The sequence below is a fragment of the Oncorhynchus mykiss genome, chromosome 24 (assembly GCF_057628025.1).
Source record: "Oncorhynchus mykiss isolate SJ-2025 chromosome 24, ASM5762802v1, whole genome shotgun sequence".
Taxonomy (NCBI): Eukaryota; Metazoa; Chordata; class Actinopteri; order Salmoniformes; family Salmonidae; genus Oncorhynchus; species Oncorhynchus mykiss.
The window spans coordinates 46615678-46636707 of record NC_143045.1 but is presented as its reverse complement, the minus strand read 5'-3'; the positions used below and the strand labels follow the sequence as shown (position 1 = coordinate 46636707).

Here is a 21030-nt window from a genome sequence, read left to right as displayed (position 1 = left end):
CTTAACTAATTTGGGCCTGATTGCTGTCATTGGCATGGTGATCCTGGTGACTTTACCCCTCTACACCAACAAATGAATGTTTTATCAATGTTGTCTATTAGGAAATGCCAGTCTTTATACTGTGAACTTGACATTTGTTTAGTTCTCGTTCCTGTCGATCAATATGTATGATAGCCGCAGGTTCAGATGGAAGACAGAATGGTCTTGGTGTGGATATTGGAAAAGGCCCAAGCTTTTTTTATTCTCTGTAGTGTAGACAACACCAGCTGTCTGTCTGTCTGGCTGTCTGTCTGGCTGTCTGTCTGGCTGGATGTCAGCTTAGGGATATCTGTCAATGACACCACTGTGTGGGGAACTGTTTACAGGCTTAAAAAATTAAACTGGCCTGTATGTGTAAAAATTAAACAATGTTTTTAAATGGTCTATGATGACATTTTGTCCATGTTGGGCTACTGTACATTGACGCTCTATGGGTTCATTAGTATCCTGTCAGAAGGACCATGTTCTATGGATTGATTAGTGTCCTGTCAGAAGGACCATGTTCTATGGATTGATTAGTGTCGACGATACGAAAGAGAGATTGAACAGGCTAGTAATAGGGGTGACAACAATTTCGGCAACAATCGGTTTAGAAAGAGGGGGTCCAGATTGTCTAGCCCGGCTGATTTGTAGGAGTCCAGATTTTGCAGCTCTTTCAGAACATCAGCTATCTGGATTTGGGTAAAGGCGGGTTGCTGTGGAGGGTGCCGGGCAGTTGACCGGGGTAGGGTAGCCAGGTGGAAAGAATGGCCAGCCGTAGAGAAATGCTTCTTGAAATTCTCAATTATTGTGGATTTATCAGTGGTGACAGTGTTTCCTAGCCTCAGAGCAGTGGGCAGCTGGGAGGAGGTGCTCTTATTCTTATTCTAATAGTTCTAGCAGTTTTAATAGTTCTAATAGTTCTAGTAGTTGTTGTGCTTCTAATAGTTCTAACAGTTCTCATAATTATCATAGTTCTAATAGTTCTCATAGTTCTAATAGTTCTCATAGTTATAATATTTATAATAGATCTCATAGTTATTTTACTTCTAGTAGTTCTAATAGTTATCTTAGTTCTGGTGTTTCTCATAGTTCTAATAGTTCTAGTGTTTCTAATAGTTCTAATTGTTATTGTAGTTCTCCAAGTTCTTATAGTTCTAGATGTTCTAATAGTTCTAGTAGTTCTAATAGTTCTCTTAGTTCTGGTGTTTCTCATAGTTCTAGTAGTTCTAATAATTCTAGTGTTTCTAATAATTCTAATTGTTTTTGTAGTTCTCCAAGTTCTTATAGTTCTAGTTGTTCTAATAGTTCTAGTAGTTGTAATAGTTGTAATAGTTCTAGTAGTTGTAATAGTTCTAATAGTATTAGTAGTTGTAATAGTTCTAATAGTTCGGGTAGTTGTAATAGTTCTAATTGTTCTAATTGTTCTTGTTTTAATGGTTCTAGTAGTTGTAATAGTTGTAATAGTTATAGTAGTTGTAATATTTCTAATAGTTCTATTTGTTCTTGTTCAAATGCTTAATTAGGTTTTATTTTTATAATAGTTTATTCTAGTTCTAATATTTCTTGTATTTCTCATTTTTATAGTAGTTCCACTAGTTCTAATAGTTCTAATTGTTCTAATTCTAATAGTTTTAGTAGTTGTAGTTCTAATGGTTCTAATAGTTATATTTCTAATAGTTCTAATAGTTGTAGTTCTAATGGTTCTAATAGTTATAATTCTAATAGTTATAATAGTTCTAATTGTTCCAATTGTTCTCATTCTAACAGTTCTAATAGTTGAATAGTTGAATAGTTCTAATTGTTACAATAGTTCTAATTATAATAGTCCTAATAGTTCAAACTGTTCAAATTGTTGTAGTTATAATAGTTCCGATAGGTTTTATATGTCTATTTCTAATAGTTCTAATATGTATATTTCTAATAGTTCTGATAGTTCAAATAGTTATAATTGTTCCAATTCTAATATTTATAATAGTTCTAATAGTTCTAATTCTAATATTTATAATAGTTGTAATAGTTGTAATAGTTCTAGTTCTAATAGTTGTAATTATATTAGTTGTAATAGTTCTTATAGTTCTAATTATAATAGTTATATGGTGATCAGACATCCCTTCACTACCTTAATGTCTATGGTGATCAGACATGCCTTCACTACCTTAATGTCTATGGTGATCAGACATGCCTTCACTACCTTAATGTCTATGGTGATCAGACATGCCTTCACTACCTTAATGTCTATGGTGATCAGACATGCCTTCACTACCTTAATGTCTATGGTGATCAGACATGCCTTCACTACCTTAATGTCTATGGTGATCAGACATGCCTTCACTACCTTAATGTCTATGGTGATCAGACATCCCTTCACTACCTTAATGTCTATGGTGATCAGACATCCCTTCACTACCTTAATGTCTATGGTGATCAGACATCCCTTCACTACCTTAATGTCTATGGTGATCAGACATCCCTTCACTACCTTAATGTCTATGGTGATCAGACATCCCTTCACTACCTTAATGTCTATGGTGATCAGACATGCCTTCACTACCTTAATGTCTATGGTGATCAGACATCCCTTCACTACCTTAATGTCTATGGTGATCAGACATGCCTTCACTACCTTAATGTCTATGGTGATCAGACATCCCTTCACTACCTTAATGTCTATGGTGATCAGACATCCCTTCACTACCTTAATGTCTATGGTGATCAGACATCCCTTCACTACCTTAATGTCTATGGTGATCAGACATCCCTTCACTACCTTAATGTCTATGGTGATCAGACATCCCTTCACTACCTTAATGTCTATGGTGATCAGACATGCCTTCACTACCTTAATGTCTATGGTGATCAGACATTCCTTCACTACCTTAATGCCTATGGTGATCAGACATGCCTTCAATACCTTAATGTCTATGGTGATCAGACATCCCTTCACTACCTTAATGTCTATGGTGATCAGACATGCCTTCACTACCTTAATGTCTATGGTGATCAGACATGCCTTCACTACCTTAATGTCTATGGTGATCAGACATCCCTTCACTACCTTAATGTCTATGGTGATCAGACATGCCTTCACTACCTTAATGCCTATGGTGATCAGACATGCCTTCACTACCTTAATGTCTATGGTGATCAGACATGCCTTCACTACCTTAATGTCTATGGTGATCAGACATCCCTTCACTACCTTAATGTCTATGGTGATCAGACATTCCTTCACTACCTTAATGCCTATGGTGATCAGACATGCCTTCACTACCTTAATGTCTATGGTGATCAGACATCCCTTCACTACCTTAATGTCTATGGTGATCAGACATCCCTTCACTACCTTAAAACCTTGTATGGATAGGGGAGACGCTAGCGTCTCAACTGGCCAATTTCCAGGGGAAATGCAGTGTTTCAGATTCAAATAAAGTCCTATAAAATTCAAACTTTCATTAAATCACACATGTAAGATACTCAATTAAAGCTACACTCGTTGTGAATCCAGCCAACATGTCAGATTTAAAAAATGCTTTTCAGTTAAAGCATAAGAAGCTATTATCTGATAGCATGCACCCATCTGCACCAGCAGTAAACAAATGAGCTAGCGTAGCAGGCTCAACACAATACGTTGAAATAAAATATAAAATATGCATTACCTTTGACGAGCTTCTTTTGTTGGCACTCCAATATGTCCCATTAACATCACAATTGGTTATTTTGTTTGATTAATTCCACCCATATATATCGAAAATGTCCATTTATAAAGCGCGTTTGATCCAGAATAAAACAGCTTACCAAAACACAACGTCACTACAAAATATTTCAAAAGTTGCCTATAAACTTTGGCAAAATATTTCAAGCTACTTTTGTAATAAAAAGTTAGGTGTTTTTAAATGCTACTAATCGATCAAATTGTAGACGGGGCAATCAATACAGGAACGAAACCAAACCAGCACTGCTGTTCATGTCTTGCTCAACTCACAAATGTGTCCCCAGTTCTGAGTTGGCCTACTTATTCAATGCACAAAGGAATAACCTCAACCATATTCCGAAGACTGGCGACATCGTGTGGAAGCGGTAGGAACTGAACATGGGTTCCTATTAAATATCCAATGGCAAAGACAATGTTGTCAACATAAGTTCTGTTATACTCACAGACATGATTCAAACAGTTTTAGAAACGGGGTGTGTTCCATCCAAATCTGTGAATAATGTGCATATCTTATATTCTTGGCATGAGTAGCAGGAAGTTGAAATTGGGCACGCTATTTATCCAAAAGTGAAAATAAGGCCCCCTATCCCCAAGAAATTAATACTTATGGCTTCTAAAACTAGGGGAAAATGCCACACTTGACCGTTGCACTGGATTCATTCCCACAGTGAATGGCTAAGCCTTCTACACTATTAAACCACACATTATTGTAGAGACTTTGATATTACCGGCTGCAATTGATATGGTGAAAACAATGTGTGGGGAGGCAGAGTATCAGAAACTTACATCGATACATTTGTCAGTTAACACTGTGAAACTAAGAATTGATGCTATAGCTTGCAATCAAGAGGAAACTGACTAAATGACTCAAACTCCTTACCTTATGCTCTCCAAATGGACGTTAGCTGTGAGGGCCGAGATGCATTGACTTTCATTCGCTATAAATGTCGGAGGATGCTGTTCACTAGGACATATTGCTCTGTCTCACGATTCCCGGGTATGAAACGGCAAGGGGGATGTTCATTGTTCATGTTCATTCTACTGCTTGACTATATTGACAAAAAACAGATTCCATGGCATCAAATGGTGGGCTGTTACACAGATGGGGCTCCATTATTCACGGGACGACGGGCAGGCCTCTTCACTCCGGATATGACTATGTCTCCCTTTGCCATATGGATGCATTGTATGATACTCCCACTGAGCTATAATGGATACACCGAGAGCAACTGGCGGCAAAAAACCTGGTCTCAGAACTGTGAGACATGCAACAGGTAACTTTGATTGTAAACTACATCATGAACTACATCATGCAAAACTATGTGGAGATACGGGATCAGAGCATGACAGTGTTCTATTTCACACAGAGGCTCGGTGGTTATCGAGGGGGAGTGTTGGAAAGATTTTCTGAATTGAGAGAGGAACTGTTGTCATTCGCAATGGATGTAAAAAAAAGGCTTTATTGACATTCTGTGTAATGAAAAGAAAATGTGTCTTCTTGTCTATGTAACTAAGATACTTGGGAAACCGAACAAACTGAAGGCAAGCTTGCAGATCTACCAAATCAGCTAAATCTGTTTGACTGTGTCCTGGCTAAGTTGATATGATGGTAAGTGAAATTGAAGAGCTGATCGAGCTGTCCTGTGACTGAATACTGCAGAAAACACATTCACATTTTACTATGGAGGAGTTTTGGTTCCTGGCTGAAAGGGAATACTGTGTTTTCTCCTTCTGAGCATTATAACTCTTGGTACAGTGATGTCTTATGTTTCACCTAGTCATGGCTGAACGTTGACTTCAATAACATACTGCTGGCAGGTCATACTCTGTATTGGCAGGATAAAACAGCAGCCTCTGGTAAGACAAGGGTGAAGGTTTATGTATATCGGTAAACAACAGCTGGTGCACGATATCTGAGGAAGTCTCAAGGCTTTGCTCACCTGAGGTAGAGTATCTCATTATAAACTGTAATCCACACTATCTACCAAGAGAGTGTTTATGTATATTCTTCGTAGCTGTCTATTTACCACCACAAACAGATGCTGGCACTAAGACCACACTCAATGAGCTGTAAAAGGTCATAAGCTAACAGGGAAACGATCATACAGAGGCAGCACTCCTATTGCCGGGGACTTTAATGCAGGGAAACTTACATCTGCTTTACCTAATTTCTACCAGCATGTTAAATGTGCAACCAGAGGGGAAAAACTCTAAACCACCTTTACTCCACACACAGAGACGCGTAAAAAGCTCTCCCTCACACTCCATTTGGTAAATCTGACCACATTTCTATCCTCCTGATTCCTGCTTACAAGCAAAAATTATTGCAGGAAGCACCAGTGATAAGGCCACTAAAAAAGTGGTCAGATGAAGCAGATGCTAAGCTACAGGACTGCTAGCACAGATTGGAATATGTTCCGAGATTCTTCCAATTGCATTGAGGAGTACACCACATCAGTCACTGGCTTCATCAATAAGTGAATCGATGACGTTATCCCCACAGTGACTGTATGTACATACCCCAACCAGAAGCCATGGATTACAGGCAACATCTGCACTGAGCTAAAGGGTAGAGGTGCCGCTTTCAAGGAGCGGGACTCTAACCTGGAAGCTTATAAGAAATCCAGCTATGCCCTCCGACGAACCATCAAACAGGCAAAGATTGAATCGTACTACACCGGCTCCGACGCAGACCACAATAGTCCCTGTGCCCACGAACACTAAGATAACCTGCCTAAATGACTACTACCCTAGTCGTAGAACTCACGTCTGTAGCCATGAACTGCTTTGAAAGGATGGTCATGGCTCACATCAACAGAATTTTCCCAGAAACCCTACACCCACTCCAATTTGCGCACCACATCAACAGATCCACAGATGATGCAATCTCTGTTGCACACCACACTGCCCTTTCAGACCTGGACAAAAGGAACACCTATGTGAGAATGCTATTAATTGACTACAGCTCAGAGTTCAAAACCACAGTGCCCTCCAAGCTTATCACTAAGCTAAGGACTCTGAGACTAAACACCTCCCTCTGCAACTGGATCCTGGACTTCCAGACGGGCCGCCCCCAGGTGTTGAGGGAAGGCAATAACACATCCACCATGCTGATCCTCAATAGGGGCCCCTCAGGGGTGCGTGCTCAGTCCCCGCCTGCACTCCCTGTTCACTCATGGCTGCCCAGCCAGTCATGAATCCAACACCATCATTAAGTTTGCCAATGACACATCAGTGGTAGGCCTGATCACCGACAACAACGAGACAGCCTATAGGGAGGTCACAGACCTGCCGTGTGGTGCCAGGACAGCAACCTCTCCCTCAATGTGATCAAGACAAAGGAGATGATTGTGGACTACAAGAAAAGGAGGGCTGAGCACTTCCCCATTCTCATCAACAGGGCTGTAGTGGAGCAGGTTGAGAGTTCCTTGGTGTCCACATCACAAACTAACTGACATGGTTCAAACACACCAAGACAATCATGAAGAGGGCACGACAAAACCTATTCCCCTTCAGGAGACTGAAAATATTTGGCATGGGTCCTCAGATCCTCCAAAGGTTCTACAGCTGCACAATCGAGAGCATCCTGATGGGTTGCATCACTGTCTGGTATGGCAACTGCTCGGCCTCCGACCTCAATGCACTACAGAGGGTAGTGCGTACGGCCCAGTACATCTGGGGCCAAGCTTCCTGCTATCCAGGACCTCTATACCAGGCGATGTCAGATGAAGACCCTAAAAATTGTCGACGACTCCAGCCACCCTAGTCATAGACTGTTCTCTCTGCTACCGCACGGCAAGCAGTACCGGAGCGCCAAGTCTAGGACCAAGAGGCCTCTAAACAGCTTCTACCTCAAAGCCTTAAGACTCCTGAACATCTAATCAAAGGGCTACGACTATTTGCATTGACTCCCCCCCCCCCCTTATTTTATACTGCTGCTTTTCTCTGTTATTATCTATGCATAGTCACTTGAATAACTCTACCTACATGTACATATTACCTCAATTACCTTGACTAACCAGTGCCCCCGCACACTGACTCTGTACTGATATCTCCTGTAGTATAGCCTCGATATTGTTATTTTACTGCTGCTATTTAATTCTTTGAAATTTTTATGGATTTATTTATTAAAACTGCGTTGTTGGTTAACAACTACACCTGTTGTATGATTCTATTTGATTTTAGTGCTCTCGTCTGCATTAAAAACAAATAACGATCCAGGTTGGATCTGATCGGAAAGATGAGGTGCACACTGTCGACCACGCCTCCTGACTTTGAGAAGCTCTGTCACGACATGCATCAAGCTCACCTGTCTCATTAGTGGTGTTGAGATAAGAGACTAATTTGTAATTGACTCTCTTAAAGCCCCACATGAAAAGTATTACAATGGTGAGGTAAGAATACAATCAGAAATAATGTTAGAATGTTATACAATTAAATGCCATAGCCCAAATTACAAAAGTACATTGGCTGTCAATTACACAATGTTTTTTCACATGGGATCGTGTGCCAAAACATTTTTGGAACCCCTGGCCCATGGTGTCCAGACATCCCTTCACCCCCTTAGTGCCCATGGTGTCCAGACATCACTTCACCCCCTTAATGCCCATGGTGTCCAGACATCCCTTCTCCCCCTTAGTGCCCATGGTGTCCAGACATCACTTCACCCCCTTAATGCCCATGGTGTCCAGACATCACTTCACCCCCTTAATGCCCATGGTGTCCAGACATCCCTTCACCCCCTTAGTGCCCATGGTGTCCAGACATCCCTTCACCCCCTTAGTGCCCATGGTGTCCAGACATCCCTTCACTCCCTTAGTGCCCATGGTGTCCAGACATCCCTTCACTCCCTTAGTGCCCATGGTGTCCAGACATCCCTTCACTCCCTTAGTGCCCATGGTGTCCAGAATTCCCTTCTCTCCCTTAGTGCCCATGGTGTCCAGACATCCCTTCACCCCCTTAGTGCCCATGGTGTCCAGACATCCCTTCACCCCCTTAGTGCCCATGGCGTCCAGACATCCCTTCACCCCCTTAGTGCCCATGGCGTCCAGACATCCCTTCACCCCCTTAGTGCCCATGGTGTCCAGACATCCCTTCACCCCCTTAGTGCCCATGGTGTCCAGACATGGCTTCACTCCCTTAATGCCCATGGTGTCCAGACATCCCTTCACCCCTTAGTGCCCATGGTGTCCAGACATCCCTTCACTCCCTTAATGCCCATGGTGTCCAGACATCCCTTCACCCCCTTAGTGCCCATGGTGTCCAGTCATCGCTTCACCCCCTTAATGCCCATGGTGTCCAGACATCCCTTCACCCCCTTAATGCCCATGGTGTCCAGACATCCCTTCACCCCCTTAGTGCCCATGGTGTCCAGACATCCCTTCACCCCTTTAGTGCCCATGGTGTCCAGACATCCCTTCACCCCCTTAGTGCCCATGGTGTCCAGACATCCCTTCACCCCCTTAGTTCCCATGGTGTCCAGAATTCCCTTCTCTCCCTTAGTGCCCATGGTGTCCAGACATCCCTTCACCCCCTTAGTGCCCATGGTGTCCAGACATCCCTTCACCCCCTTAGTGCCCATGGCGTCCAGACATCCCTTCACCCCCTTAGTGCCCATGGTGTCCAGACATCCCTTCACCCCCTTAGTGCCCATGGTGTCCAGACATGCCTTCACTCCCTTAATGCCCATGGTGTCCAGACATCCCTTCACCCCTTAGTGCCCATGGTGTCCAGACATCCCTTCACTCCCTTAATGCCCATGGTGTCCAGACATCCCTTCACTCCCTTAGTGTCCATGGTTTCCAGGAGTGATTTTGAGCTGTAACGGCTGTGGTTAGCTCTGAACGTGCTCTGAATCTAACTCACAGAGACCATGGCAACTGGGACTCTGAGCGATATTAAAATGTCTTTGTGAATTTGGAAGTGATAAAAAGCGATGTAACATTTTCATCTGTGCCGAGTGATGGATGGGAGCACCGGGGATTTCCAGGGGTGTCACATTTCCATCTTTCTGAGAGCTGTCAAATGGAGCTGTCATACACAGAGCCTTGCTGATATAGTATAGTATGACGTTCTCCTGCTACATGTTCAACCCATCTATCATGGAGAGAGCAGAGCAGTCACAAGGGCATAGAGGAGCATCAACAAACGGATGATGAACAGCCACACACACACATACTAATCATAGAAATCATGATGATTAGTTTTCTGGTAACCTGATGTGAATATATCATGTAGTCAATGACATCGTTCTCAGTTGGAGGTCATTTGGGCAGAGAGAGACTCAGAGATACAAGGTCACTCTGGATTACGGCACAGTAAATTATTTAGAGGTGTTTTAGTGTGTAGATGGACACAAAACACAGTCACATACGGTATATTAAGTATCAGTTTCTATAGCCAGGATAGGTCTGTGTACAACGTGGGAACTGAATCCCTGACTTTCCACTTTCCTCTTCTGCTAGTCCTTTACTATATTCTGGTTGTAAATGTATCCACTTGTCTGGCTGGAATTGGAGTTGTCAAATTAACTTTCTCTTCCTAGTCATGTCACAACAATCAACTCTCTGCTCTCCTTGTCCTGTATATCACAAATGTATTATGTATGAGTTCACATGCTGTAAATATTATCGACAGAATGCAAAAATGTAGTATTTTAACCCTCTCCACTCTCTTCCTCCAAGTCCCGTCCCAACCATAACGTGGAGGAAGATGAATGGTAACATCCCTAAGAAGGCTCGTCTGAGGAAGTCCCAGGCTGTTCTGGAGATCCCTAATGTACAGCTTGAGGACACTGGGACCTACGAGTGTAAAGCGGAGAACCCCAGAGGAGGAACAGCCTTTAAGGGACACATCCAGATCTACAGTAAGTTAAGGAGGGATGGACTGGAGCTACATGTTGTTGTTGTCTAATTGTTTGTTTGTTTGTTCATCTGTGACTGTGGCGTTCATCTGTGACTGTGGTATTAATCTGTGACTGTGGCGTTCATCTGTGACTGTGGTATTAATCTGTGACTGTGGCTTCCATCTGTGACTGTGGCGTTCATCTGTGACCGTGGTGTTAATATGTTACTGTGGTGTTAATATATTACTGTAGTGTTAGTCTGTGACTGTGGCGTTCATCTGTGACTGTGGCGTTCATCTGTGACTGTGGCGTTCATTTTAATCTGTGACTGTGGCGTTAATATGTGACTGTGGCGTTAATATGGGACTGTGGTGTTAATCTGTGACTGTGGGGTTAATATGTGACTGTGGGGTTAATATGAGACTGTGGTATTAATCTGTGACTGTGGTGTCAATATGTGACTGGTATTAATCTGTGACTGTGGTTTTAATGTGTGACTGTGGTGTTTGTCTGTGACTGTGGTGTCAGTCTGTGACTGTGGTATTATTCCTTGAATGTGGTGTTAATACGTGACTGTGGTGTTAATCTGTGACTGTGGTGTCAATTTGTGACTGTGGTCACTTCTTCGGGATCAGTGTCCCTTCCACAGGACGGTTGAGCTAACGTAGGCTAATGCGATTAGCATTAGTTTGTAAGTAACAAGAAGATTTCCCAGGACATAGACATATCTGATATTGGCAGAAAGCTTAAATTCTTGTTAGTCTAACTGCACTGACCAATTTACAGTAGATATTGCAGTGAAGTAATACCATTCTATTGTTTGAGGAGATTACACAATTTTGAAAATGAAAAGTTATTAACAAACAAATTAGGCACATTTGGGCAGTCTCGATGCAACATTTTTAAAAGGAATACAGTGGTTAATTGGATCAGTCTAATACTTTGCCCATACACTGCTGCCATTTAGTGGCCTAAATCTAAATTCTACCTGGGCTGGAATAATATATTATGTCCTTACTCTTGCATTTTAAAGATGATGGTACAAAAAAAATACAAAAGAACGGTTGTGTGGTGTTACTATGATGTTACTACGCGGTTACTATGGTGTTACTATGCTGTTACTGTGGTGTTACTATGGTGTTACAATGATGTTACTATGCTGTTACTGTGGTGTTACTATGCTGTTACTGTGGTATTACCTTGCTGTTACTGTGGTGTTACTATGCTGCTACTGTGGTATTACTGAACCTGGTGTCACTGTGGTATTGCTGTGGTGTTACTGAACCTGCTGTTACTGTTGTGTCACTGTGGTATTACTGTGGTGTTACTGAACCTGCTGTTACTGTGGTGTTACTGTGATGTTACTGTGGTGTTACTGTGATGTTACTGTGGTGTTACTGTGATGTTACTGTGGTGTTACTGAACCTGCTGTTACTGTGGTGCTACTGAACCTGATGTTACTGGGGTGTTACTGTGGTGTTAGTTTACTGAATCTACTGTGTTACTGTGGTGTTACTGTGGTGTTACTGAACCTGCTGTTACTGTGGTGTTACTGTGATGTTACTGTGGTGTTACTGAACCTGCTGTTACTGTGGTGCTACTGAACCTGCTGTTACTGGGGTGTTACTGTGGTGTTAGTTTACTGAATCTACTGTGTTACTGTGGTGTTACTGTGGTGTTGCTGTGCTGTTTCTGAACTTGGTCTTCCTGCGGTCTCGCTGTGATTTTACTTTGTTGTATGCCAGGCACTTCCTCCTCTAGTCTTGGCATCTTCAGGGTGATGCCTTTTCTCTGTGTGGTTTGATTGGACTATTATGGTCAGGAAAGTCTCTGCTCATAATGAAGGTTCAAACAAAAGGCTGACCTGTTTAAATGACATGCATTGTGAGCCTGCTACCAATGACTATCTCCCTGGCTCTGTGTGATTCAGGGAGAAGAGCGAGCTGCCAGAAAGTACAGGTGCCCAGGAAGTGTGTGTGTGTGTGTGTGTGTGTGTGTGTGTGTGTGTGTGTGTGTGTGTGTGTGTGTGTGTGTGTGTGCGCATGCGCGCTTGAGCACATATGCTTGTTTGTGTTTGGACAGGCAGGTACCCAATCAGAGGGCTGGTAACTCAAGGATGCCCAGTCTTTGCTTAGAAGTTACTGTAGCCAGCGTTCTCTCAGTGACTGGACAGAAGATGCAGCTGGATGAATGACTACAAAACAAACTGGAAGATAGGAGGTGTCTCTATCTCTGCTGACTAGTAGCATTAAATTATCAACCGTTTCTTTAACTAGGCAAGTGTAACGGCTTCTAGGAGTAGTGGGTGGAGGAGTCAAGCGCAGAGAGCAGGTAGTTCAGAACGTGGATCTTTATTCCAAAAATAGTGAAAATGGACATGCCAAACACAAGGGCGCATAAAATACCCAGTCCAAACAAACAGGACTAAACTGTCCGGAAAAATAGAATCCACAAATAATCCAACATCATGAACAGAAAACAAGCCCGCACAAAGCCGGCGGGCCTAGTGCCCTTAAATAGCCCACAAACAAAACTAAACTCAAAACAGGTGTAACCAATCAGACCAAACTACCAGAAACAAAAAAGGGAATCGATGGCAGCTAGTAGGCCGGCGACGACGACCGCCAAGCGCCGCCCGAACAGGAAGCGGCACCATCTTCGGCGGGATTCGTGACAGCAAGCTAGTTCATTCTTATTTTCAATGACGACCTAGGAACAGTGGGTTAATTGCCTCAGGGGAAGAACAACATATTTTTACCTTGTCAGTTCAGGGATTCAATCTTGCAACCTTTCGGTTAGAAGTCCAACGCTCTAACCACTAGGCTACCTGCTGGTTACTAGTCCAACGCTCTAACCACTAGGCTACCTGCTGGTTACTAGTCCAACGCTCTAACCACTAGGCTACCTGCTGGTTACTAGTCCAACGCTCTAACCACTAGGCTACCTGCTGGTTACTAGTCCAACGCTCTAACCACTAGGCTACCTGCTGATTACTAGTCCAACGCTCTAACCACTAGGCTACCTGCTGGTTACTAGTCCAACTCTCTAACCATTAGGCTACCTGCTGGTTACTAGTCCAACGCTCTAACCACTAGGCTACCTGCTGGTTACTAGTCCAACGCTCTAACCACTAGGCTACCTGCTGGTTACTAGTCCAACACTCTAACCACTAGGATACCTGCTGGTTACTAGTCCAACGCTCTAACCACCAGGCTACCTGCTGATTACTAGTCCAACGCCCTAACCACTAGGCTGCCTGCTGGTTACTAGTCCAACGCTCTAACACCTAGTCTACCTGCTGCTTACTAGTCCAACGCTCTAACCACTAGGCTACCTGCTGGTTACTAGTCCAACGCTCTAACCACTAGGCTACCTGCAGGTTACTAGTCCAACACTCTAACCACTAGGCTACCTGCTGTTTACTAGTCCAACGCTCTAACCACTAGGATACCTGCTGGTTACTAGTCCAACGCTCTTAGCACTAGGCTACCTGCTGGTTACTAGTCCAACGCTCTAACCACTAGGCTACCTGCTGGTTACTAGTCCAACACTCTAACCACCAGGCTACCTGCCACCAGTTACATATGTGTATAAATTAGAGGTCTATCTAATTCAGTTCATCCAGGTAACAACTGTGGAACCAGGCATGGGGTTTTAACCCCAAACCTTCTTTTTCACTTTCATAAAATTCACTGGTCATAGCTGTTTGACAAATTTGATTTCAGTCTCATTTAGTTTTGATAGCAGGAATTTATCTATGTCAAAACCTTGGAGAAAATAACCGTCACTCTGAAGGAAAGACTAACCTGGCAGCTTAATTGGGCAGGGTTAAACACTGGGCTAAATACTGCAGGGTCAGGACAACATAACAGTCATTACAGTGTTATAAACTGGGCAAAATACTGCAAGGTCAGGACAACATAGTGTGGTGCAAAATGATGTGTGAGTGTGTGTGTGTGTGTGTGTGTGACAGAGGGATTGATGAGGCAGTGTTCTCACGTGTCAGCATACACGTGCATGCTGGTAAGGGTGTAGGCGTGCTGTGTATATGCCTTCCTATTTCATCTGTTCTCTCCTCCTCAGCCTTCCCCCAGTGGATCAGCACGATAAACGACAGCCAGTTAGACAGTGGAGATCAGCTGCACTGGGAGTGCAAGGCCACAGGGATCCCTAGACCCACCTACCGCTGGCTCCGCAATGGAGAGTTGATCACACCACAGGTACTCACACACAGGTTCCCACGAATACACAGCATGATTTCAGCAATATACCCAGTTTTAGAATACACAGCATGATTTCAGCAATATACCCAGTTCTAGAATACACAGCATGATTTCAGCAATATACCCAGTTCTAGAATACACAGCATCATTTCAGCACTATACCAAGTTCTAGAATACACAGCATGATTTCAGCAATATACCCAGTTTTAGAATACACAGCATGATTTCAGCAATATACCCAGTTCTAGAATACACAGCATCATTTCAGAAATACACCCAGTTCTAGAATACACAGCATCATTTCAGCAATATACCCAGTTCTAGAATACACCGCATCATTTCAGCAATATACCAAGTTCTAGAATACACAGCATGATTTCAGCAATATACCCAGTTACAGAATACACAGCATCATTTCAGCAATATACCCAGTTCTAGAATACACAGCATCATTTCAGCAATATACCCAGTTCTAGAATACACAGCATGATGTCAGCAATATACCCAGTTACAGAATACACAGCATCATTTCAGCAATATACCAAGTTCTAGAATACACAGCATGATTTCAGCAATATGGGGCGGCAGGGTAGCCTAGTGGTTAGAGCGTTGGACTAGTAACCGGAAGGTTGTGAGTTCAAACCCCCGAGCTGACAAGGTACAAATCTGTCGTTCTGCCCCTGAACAGGCAGTTAACCCACTGTTCCCAGGCCGTCATTGAAAATAAGAATTTGTTCTTAACTGACCTGGTTAAATAAAGGAAAAAAATAAAAATAAAAAAATATATACCCAGTTCTAGAATACACAGCATGATGTCAGCAATATACCCAGTTACAGAATACACAGCATCATTTCAGCAATATACCAAGTTCTAGAATACACAGCATGATTTCAGCAATATACCCAGTTACAGAATACACAGCATCATTTCAGCAACATACCCAGTTCTAGAATACACAGCATGATTTCAGGAATATACCCAGTTCTAGAATACACAGCATGATTTCAGCAATATACCCAGTTCTAGAATACACAGCATGATTTCAGCAATATACCCAGTTCTAGAATACACAGCATTATTTCAGCAATATAACCAGTTCTAGAATACACAGCATGATTTCAGCAATATACCCAGTTCTAGAATACACAGCATGATTTCAGCAATATACCCAGTTCTAGAATACACAGCATGATTTCAGCAATATACCCAGTTCTAGAATACACAGCATGATTTCAGCAAAATACCCAGTTCTAGAATACACAGCATCATTTCAGCAATATACCCAGTTCTCAAACACACAGCATGATTTCAGCAATATACCCCGTTCTAGAATACACAGCATCATTTCAGCAATATACCCAGTTCTAGAATACACAGCATCATTTCAGCAACATACCCAGTTCTAGAATACACAGCATGATTTCAGCAATATACCCAGTTCTAGAATACACCGCATCATTTCAGCAATATACCCAGTTCTAGAATACACAGCATCATTTAGCAATATACCCAGTTCTAGAATACAGAGCATAATTTCAGCAATATAACCATTTCTAGAATAAACAGGTATGATTTCAGCAAAATACCTTGTTCCAGAATACACAGCATCATTTCAGCAATATACCCAGTTCTAGAATACACAGCATCATTTCAGCAATATACCCAGTTCTAGAATACACTGGCATCATTTCAGCAATATACCTAGCTCTAGAATACACAGGTATGATTTCAGCAATATACCCAGTTCTAGAATACACAGCATCATTTCAGCAATATACCCAGTTCTAGAATAAACAGGTATGATTTCAGCAAAACACCCAGTTCCAGAATACACAGCATCATTTCAGCAATATACCCAGTTCTAGAATACACAGCATCATTTCAGCAATATACCCAGTTTTAGAATACACAGCATGATTTCAGCAATATACCCAGTTACAGAATACACAGCATCATTTCAGCAATATACCCAGTTCTAGAATACAAAGCATCATTTCAGCAACATACCCAGTTCTAGAATACACAGCATGATTTCAGCAATATAACCAGTTCTAGAATACACCGCATCATTTCAGCAATATACCCAGTTCTAGAATACACAGCATCATTTAGCAATATACCCAGTTCTAGAATACAGAGCATAATTTCAGCAATATAACCATTTCTAGAATACACAGGTATGATTTCAGCAAAATACCTTGTTCCAGAATACACAGCATCATTTCAGCAATATACCCAGTTCTAGAATACACAGCATCATTTCAGCAATATACCCAGTTCTAGAATACACTGGCATCATTTCAGCAATATACCTAGCTCTAGAATACACAGGTATTATTTCAGCAATATACCCAGTTCTAGAATACACAGCATCATTTCAGCAATATACCCAGTTACATAATACACAGGTATGATTTCAGCAAAATACCCAGTTCCAGAATACACAGCATAATTTCAGCAATATACCCAGTTCTAGAATACACAGCATGATTTCAGCAATATAGCAAGTTCTAGAATACACAGGATGATTTCAGCAATATACCCAGTTCTGGAATACACAGCATGATTTCAGCAATATACCCAGTTCTAGAATACACAGCATGATTTCAGCAATATACCCAGTTCTAGAATACACAGCATTATTTCAGCAATATAACCAGTTCTAGAATACACAGCATGATTTCAGCAATATACCCAGTTCTAGAATACACAGCATGATTTCAGCAATATACCCAGTTCTAGAATACACAGCATGATTTCAGCAATATACCCAGTTCTAGAATACACAGCATGATTTCAGCAAAATACCCAGTTCTAGAATACACAGCATCATTTCAGCAATATACCCAGTTCTCAAACACACAGCATGATTTCAGCAATATACCCCGTTCTAGAATACACAGCATCATTTCAGCAATATACCCAGTTCTAGAATACACAGCATCATTTCAGCAACATACCCAGTTCTAGAATACACAGCATGATTTCAGCAATATACCCAGTTCTAGAATACACCGCATCATTTCAGCAATATACCCAGTTCTAGAATACACAGCATCATTTAGCAATATACCCAGTTCTAGAATACAGAGCATAATTTCAGCAATATAACCATTTCTAGAATAAACAGGTATGATTTCAGCAAAATACCTTGTTCCAGAATACACAGCATCATTTCAGCAATATACCCAGTTCTAGAATACACAGCATCATTTCAGCAATATACCCAGTTCTAGAATACACTGGCATCATTTCAGCAATATACCTAGCTCTAGAATACACAGGTATGATTTCAGCAATATACCCAGTTCTAGAATACACAGCATCATTTCAGCAATATACCCAGTTCTAGAATAAACAGGTATGATTTCAGCAAAACACCCAGTTCCAGAATACACAGCATCATTTCAGCAATATACCCAGTTTTAGAATACACAGCATGATTTCAGCAATATACCCAGTTACAGAATACACAGCATCATTTCAGCAATATACCCAGTTCTAGAATACAAAGCATCATTTCAGCAACATACCCAGTTCTAGAATACACAGCATCATTTCAGCAATATACCCAGTTCTAGAATACACAGCATCATTTAGCAATATACCCAGTTCTAGAATACAGAGCATAATTTCAGCAATATAACCATTTCTAGAATACACAGGTATGATTTCAGCAAAATACCTTGTTCCAGAATACACAGCATCATTTCAGCAATATACCCAGTTCTAGAATACACAGCATCATTTCAGCAATATACCCAGTTCTAGAATACACTGGCATCATTTCAGCAATATACCTAGCTCTAGAATACACAGGTATTATTTCAGCAATATACCCAGTTCTAGAATACACAGCATCATTTCAGCAATATACCCAGTTACATAATACACAGGTATGATTTCAGCAAAATACCCAGTTCCAGAATACACAGCATAATTTCAGCAATATACCCAGTTCTAGAATACACAGCATGATTTCAGCAATATAGCAAGTTCTAGAATACACAGGATGATTTCAGCAATATACCCAGTTCTGGAATACACAGCATCATTTCAGCAATATACCCAGTTCTAGAATACACAGCATAATTTCAGTAATATACCCAGTTCTAGAATACACAGCATCATTTCAGCAATATACCCAGTTCTAGAATACACAGCATGATTTCATCAATATACCCAGTTCTAGAATACACAGCATCATTTCAGCAATATACCCAGTTCTCGAACACACAGCATGATTTCAGCAATATACCCAGTTCTGGAATACACAGCATCATTTCAGCAATATACCCAGTTCTAGAATACACAGCATAATTTCAGCAATATACCCAGTTCTAGAATACACAGCATCATTTCAGCAATATACCCAGTTCTAGAATACACAGCATCATTTCAGCATTATACCCAGTTCTAGAATACACCGCATCATTTCAGCAATATACCCAGTTCTGGAATACACAGCATGATTTCAGCAATATACCCAGTTCTAGAATACACATCATTATTTCAGCAATATAACCAGTTCTAGAATACACAGCATGATTTCAGCAATATACCCAGTTCTAGAATACACAGCATGATTTCAGCAATATACCCAGTTCTAGAATACACAGCATCATTTCAGCAATATACCCAGTTCTAGAATACACAGCATCATTTCAGCAATATACCCAGTTCTAGAATACACAGCATGATTTCAGCAATATACCCAGTTCTAGAATACACAGCATGATTTCAGCAATATACCCAGTTCTAGAATACACATCATTATTTCAGCAATATAACCAGTTCTAGAATACACAGCATGATTTCAGCAATATACCCAGTTCTAGAATACACAGCATGATTTCAGCAATATACCCAGTTCTAGAATACACAGCATGATTTCAGCAAAATACCCAGTTCTAGAATACACAGCATCATTTCAGCAATATACCCAGTTCTCAAACACACAGCATGATTTCAGCAATATACCCAGTTCTAGAATACACAGCATCATTTCAGCAATATACCCAGTTCTAGAATACACAGCATCATTTCAGCAAAATACCCAGTTCTAGAATACACAGCATGATTTCAGCAATATACCCAGTTCTAGAATACACCGCATCATTTCAGCAATATACCCAGTTCTAGAATACACAGCATCATTTAGCAATATACCCAGTTCTAGAATACAGAGCATAATTTCAGCAATATAACCATTTCTAGAATACACAGGTATTATTTTAGCAAAATACCTTGTTCCAGAATACACAGCATAATTTCAGCAATATATCCAGTTTTAGAATACACAGCATGATTTCAGCAATATACCCAGTTCTAGAATACACAGCATCATTTCAGCACTATACCAAGTTCTAGAATACTCAGCATGATTTCAGCAATATACCCAGTTTTAGAATACACAGCATGATTTCAGCAATATACCCAGTTCTAGAATACACAGCATCATTTCAGAAATACACCCAGTTCTAGAATACACAGCATGATTTCAGCAATATTCCCAGTTACAGAATACACAGCATCATTTCAGCAACATACCCAGTTCTAGAATACACAGCATCATTTCAGCAATATGCCCAGTTCTAGAATACACAGCATGATTTCAGCAATATACCCAGTTCTAGAATACACAGCATGATTTCAGCAATATACCCAGTTCTAGAATACACATAATTATTTCAGCAATATAACCAGTTCTAGAATACACAGCATGATTTCAGCAATATACCCAGTTCTAGAATACACAGCATAATTTCAGCAATATATCCAGTTTTAGAATACACAGCATGATTTCAGCAATATACCCAGTTCTAGAATACACAGCATCATTTCAGCACTATACCAAGTTCTAGAATACTCAGCATGATTTCAGCAATATACCCAGTTTTAGAATACACAGCATGATTTCAGCAATATACCCAGTTCTAGAATACACAGCATCATTTCAGAAATACACCCAGTTCTAGAATACACAGCATGATTTCAGCAATATTCCCAGTTACAGAATACACAGCATCATTTCAGCAACATACCCAGTTCTAGAATACACAGCATCATTTCAGCAATATGCCCAGTTCTAGAATACACAGCATGATTTCAGCAATATACCCAGTTCTAGAATACACAGCATGATTTCAGCAATATACCCAGTTCTAGAATACACATAATTATTTCAGCAATATAACCAGTTCTAGAATACACAGCATGATTTCAGCAA

At 41.1% G+C, this 21030-nt stretch overlaps 1 protein-coding gene across 1 annotated transcript in view; it reads left to right on the top strand.

The window, feature by feature from the left end:
- cntn5 (contactin 5) overlaps positions 1 to 21030 on the top strand; it is a 559219-nt gene that overhangs the window by 337770 nt on the left and 200419 nt on the right. The window contains exons 9-10 of the mRNA XM_090219183.1: positions 10417 to 10598; positions 14661 to 14797. Coding sequence (XP_090075309.1) covers positions 10417 to 10598; positions 14661 to 14797 — 319 coding nt within the window. The remainder of the gene's footprint in view (positions 1 to 10416; positions 10599 to 14660; positions 14798 to 21030) is intronic.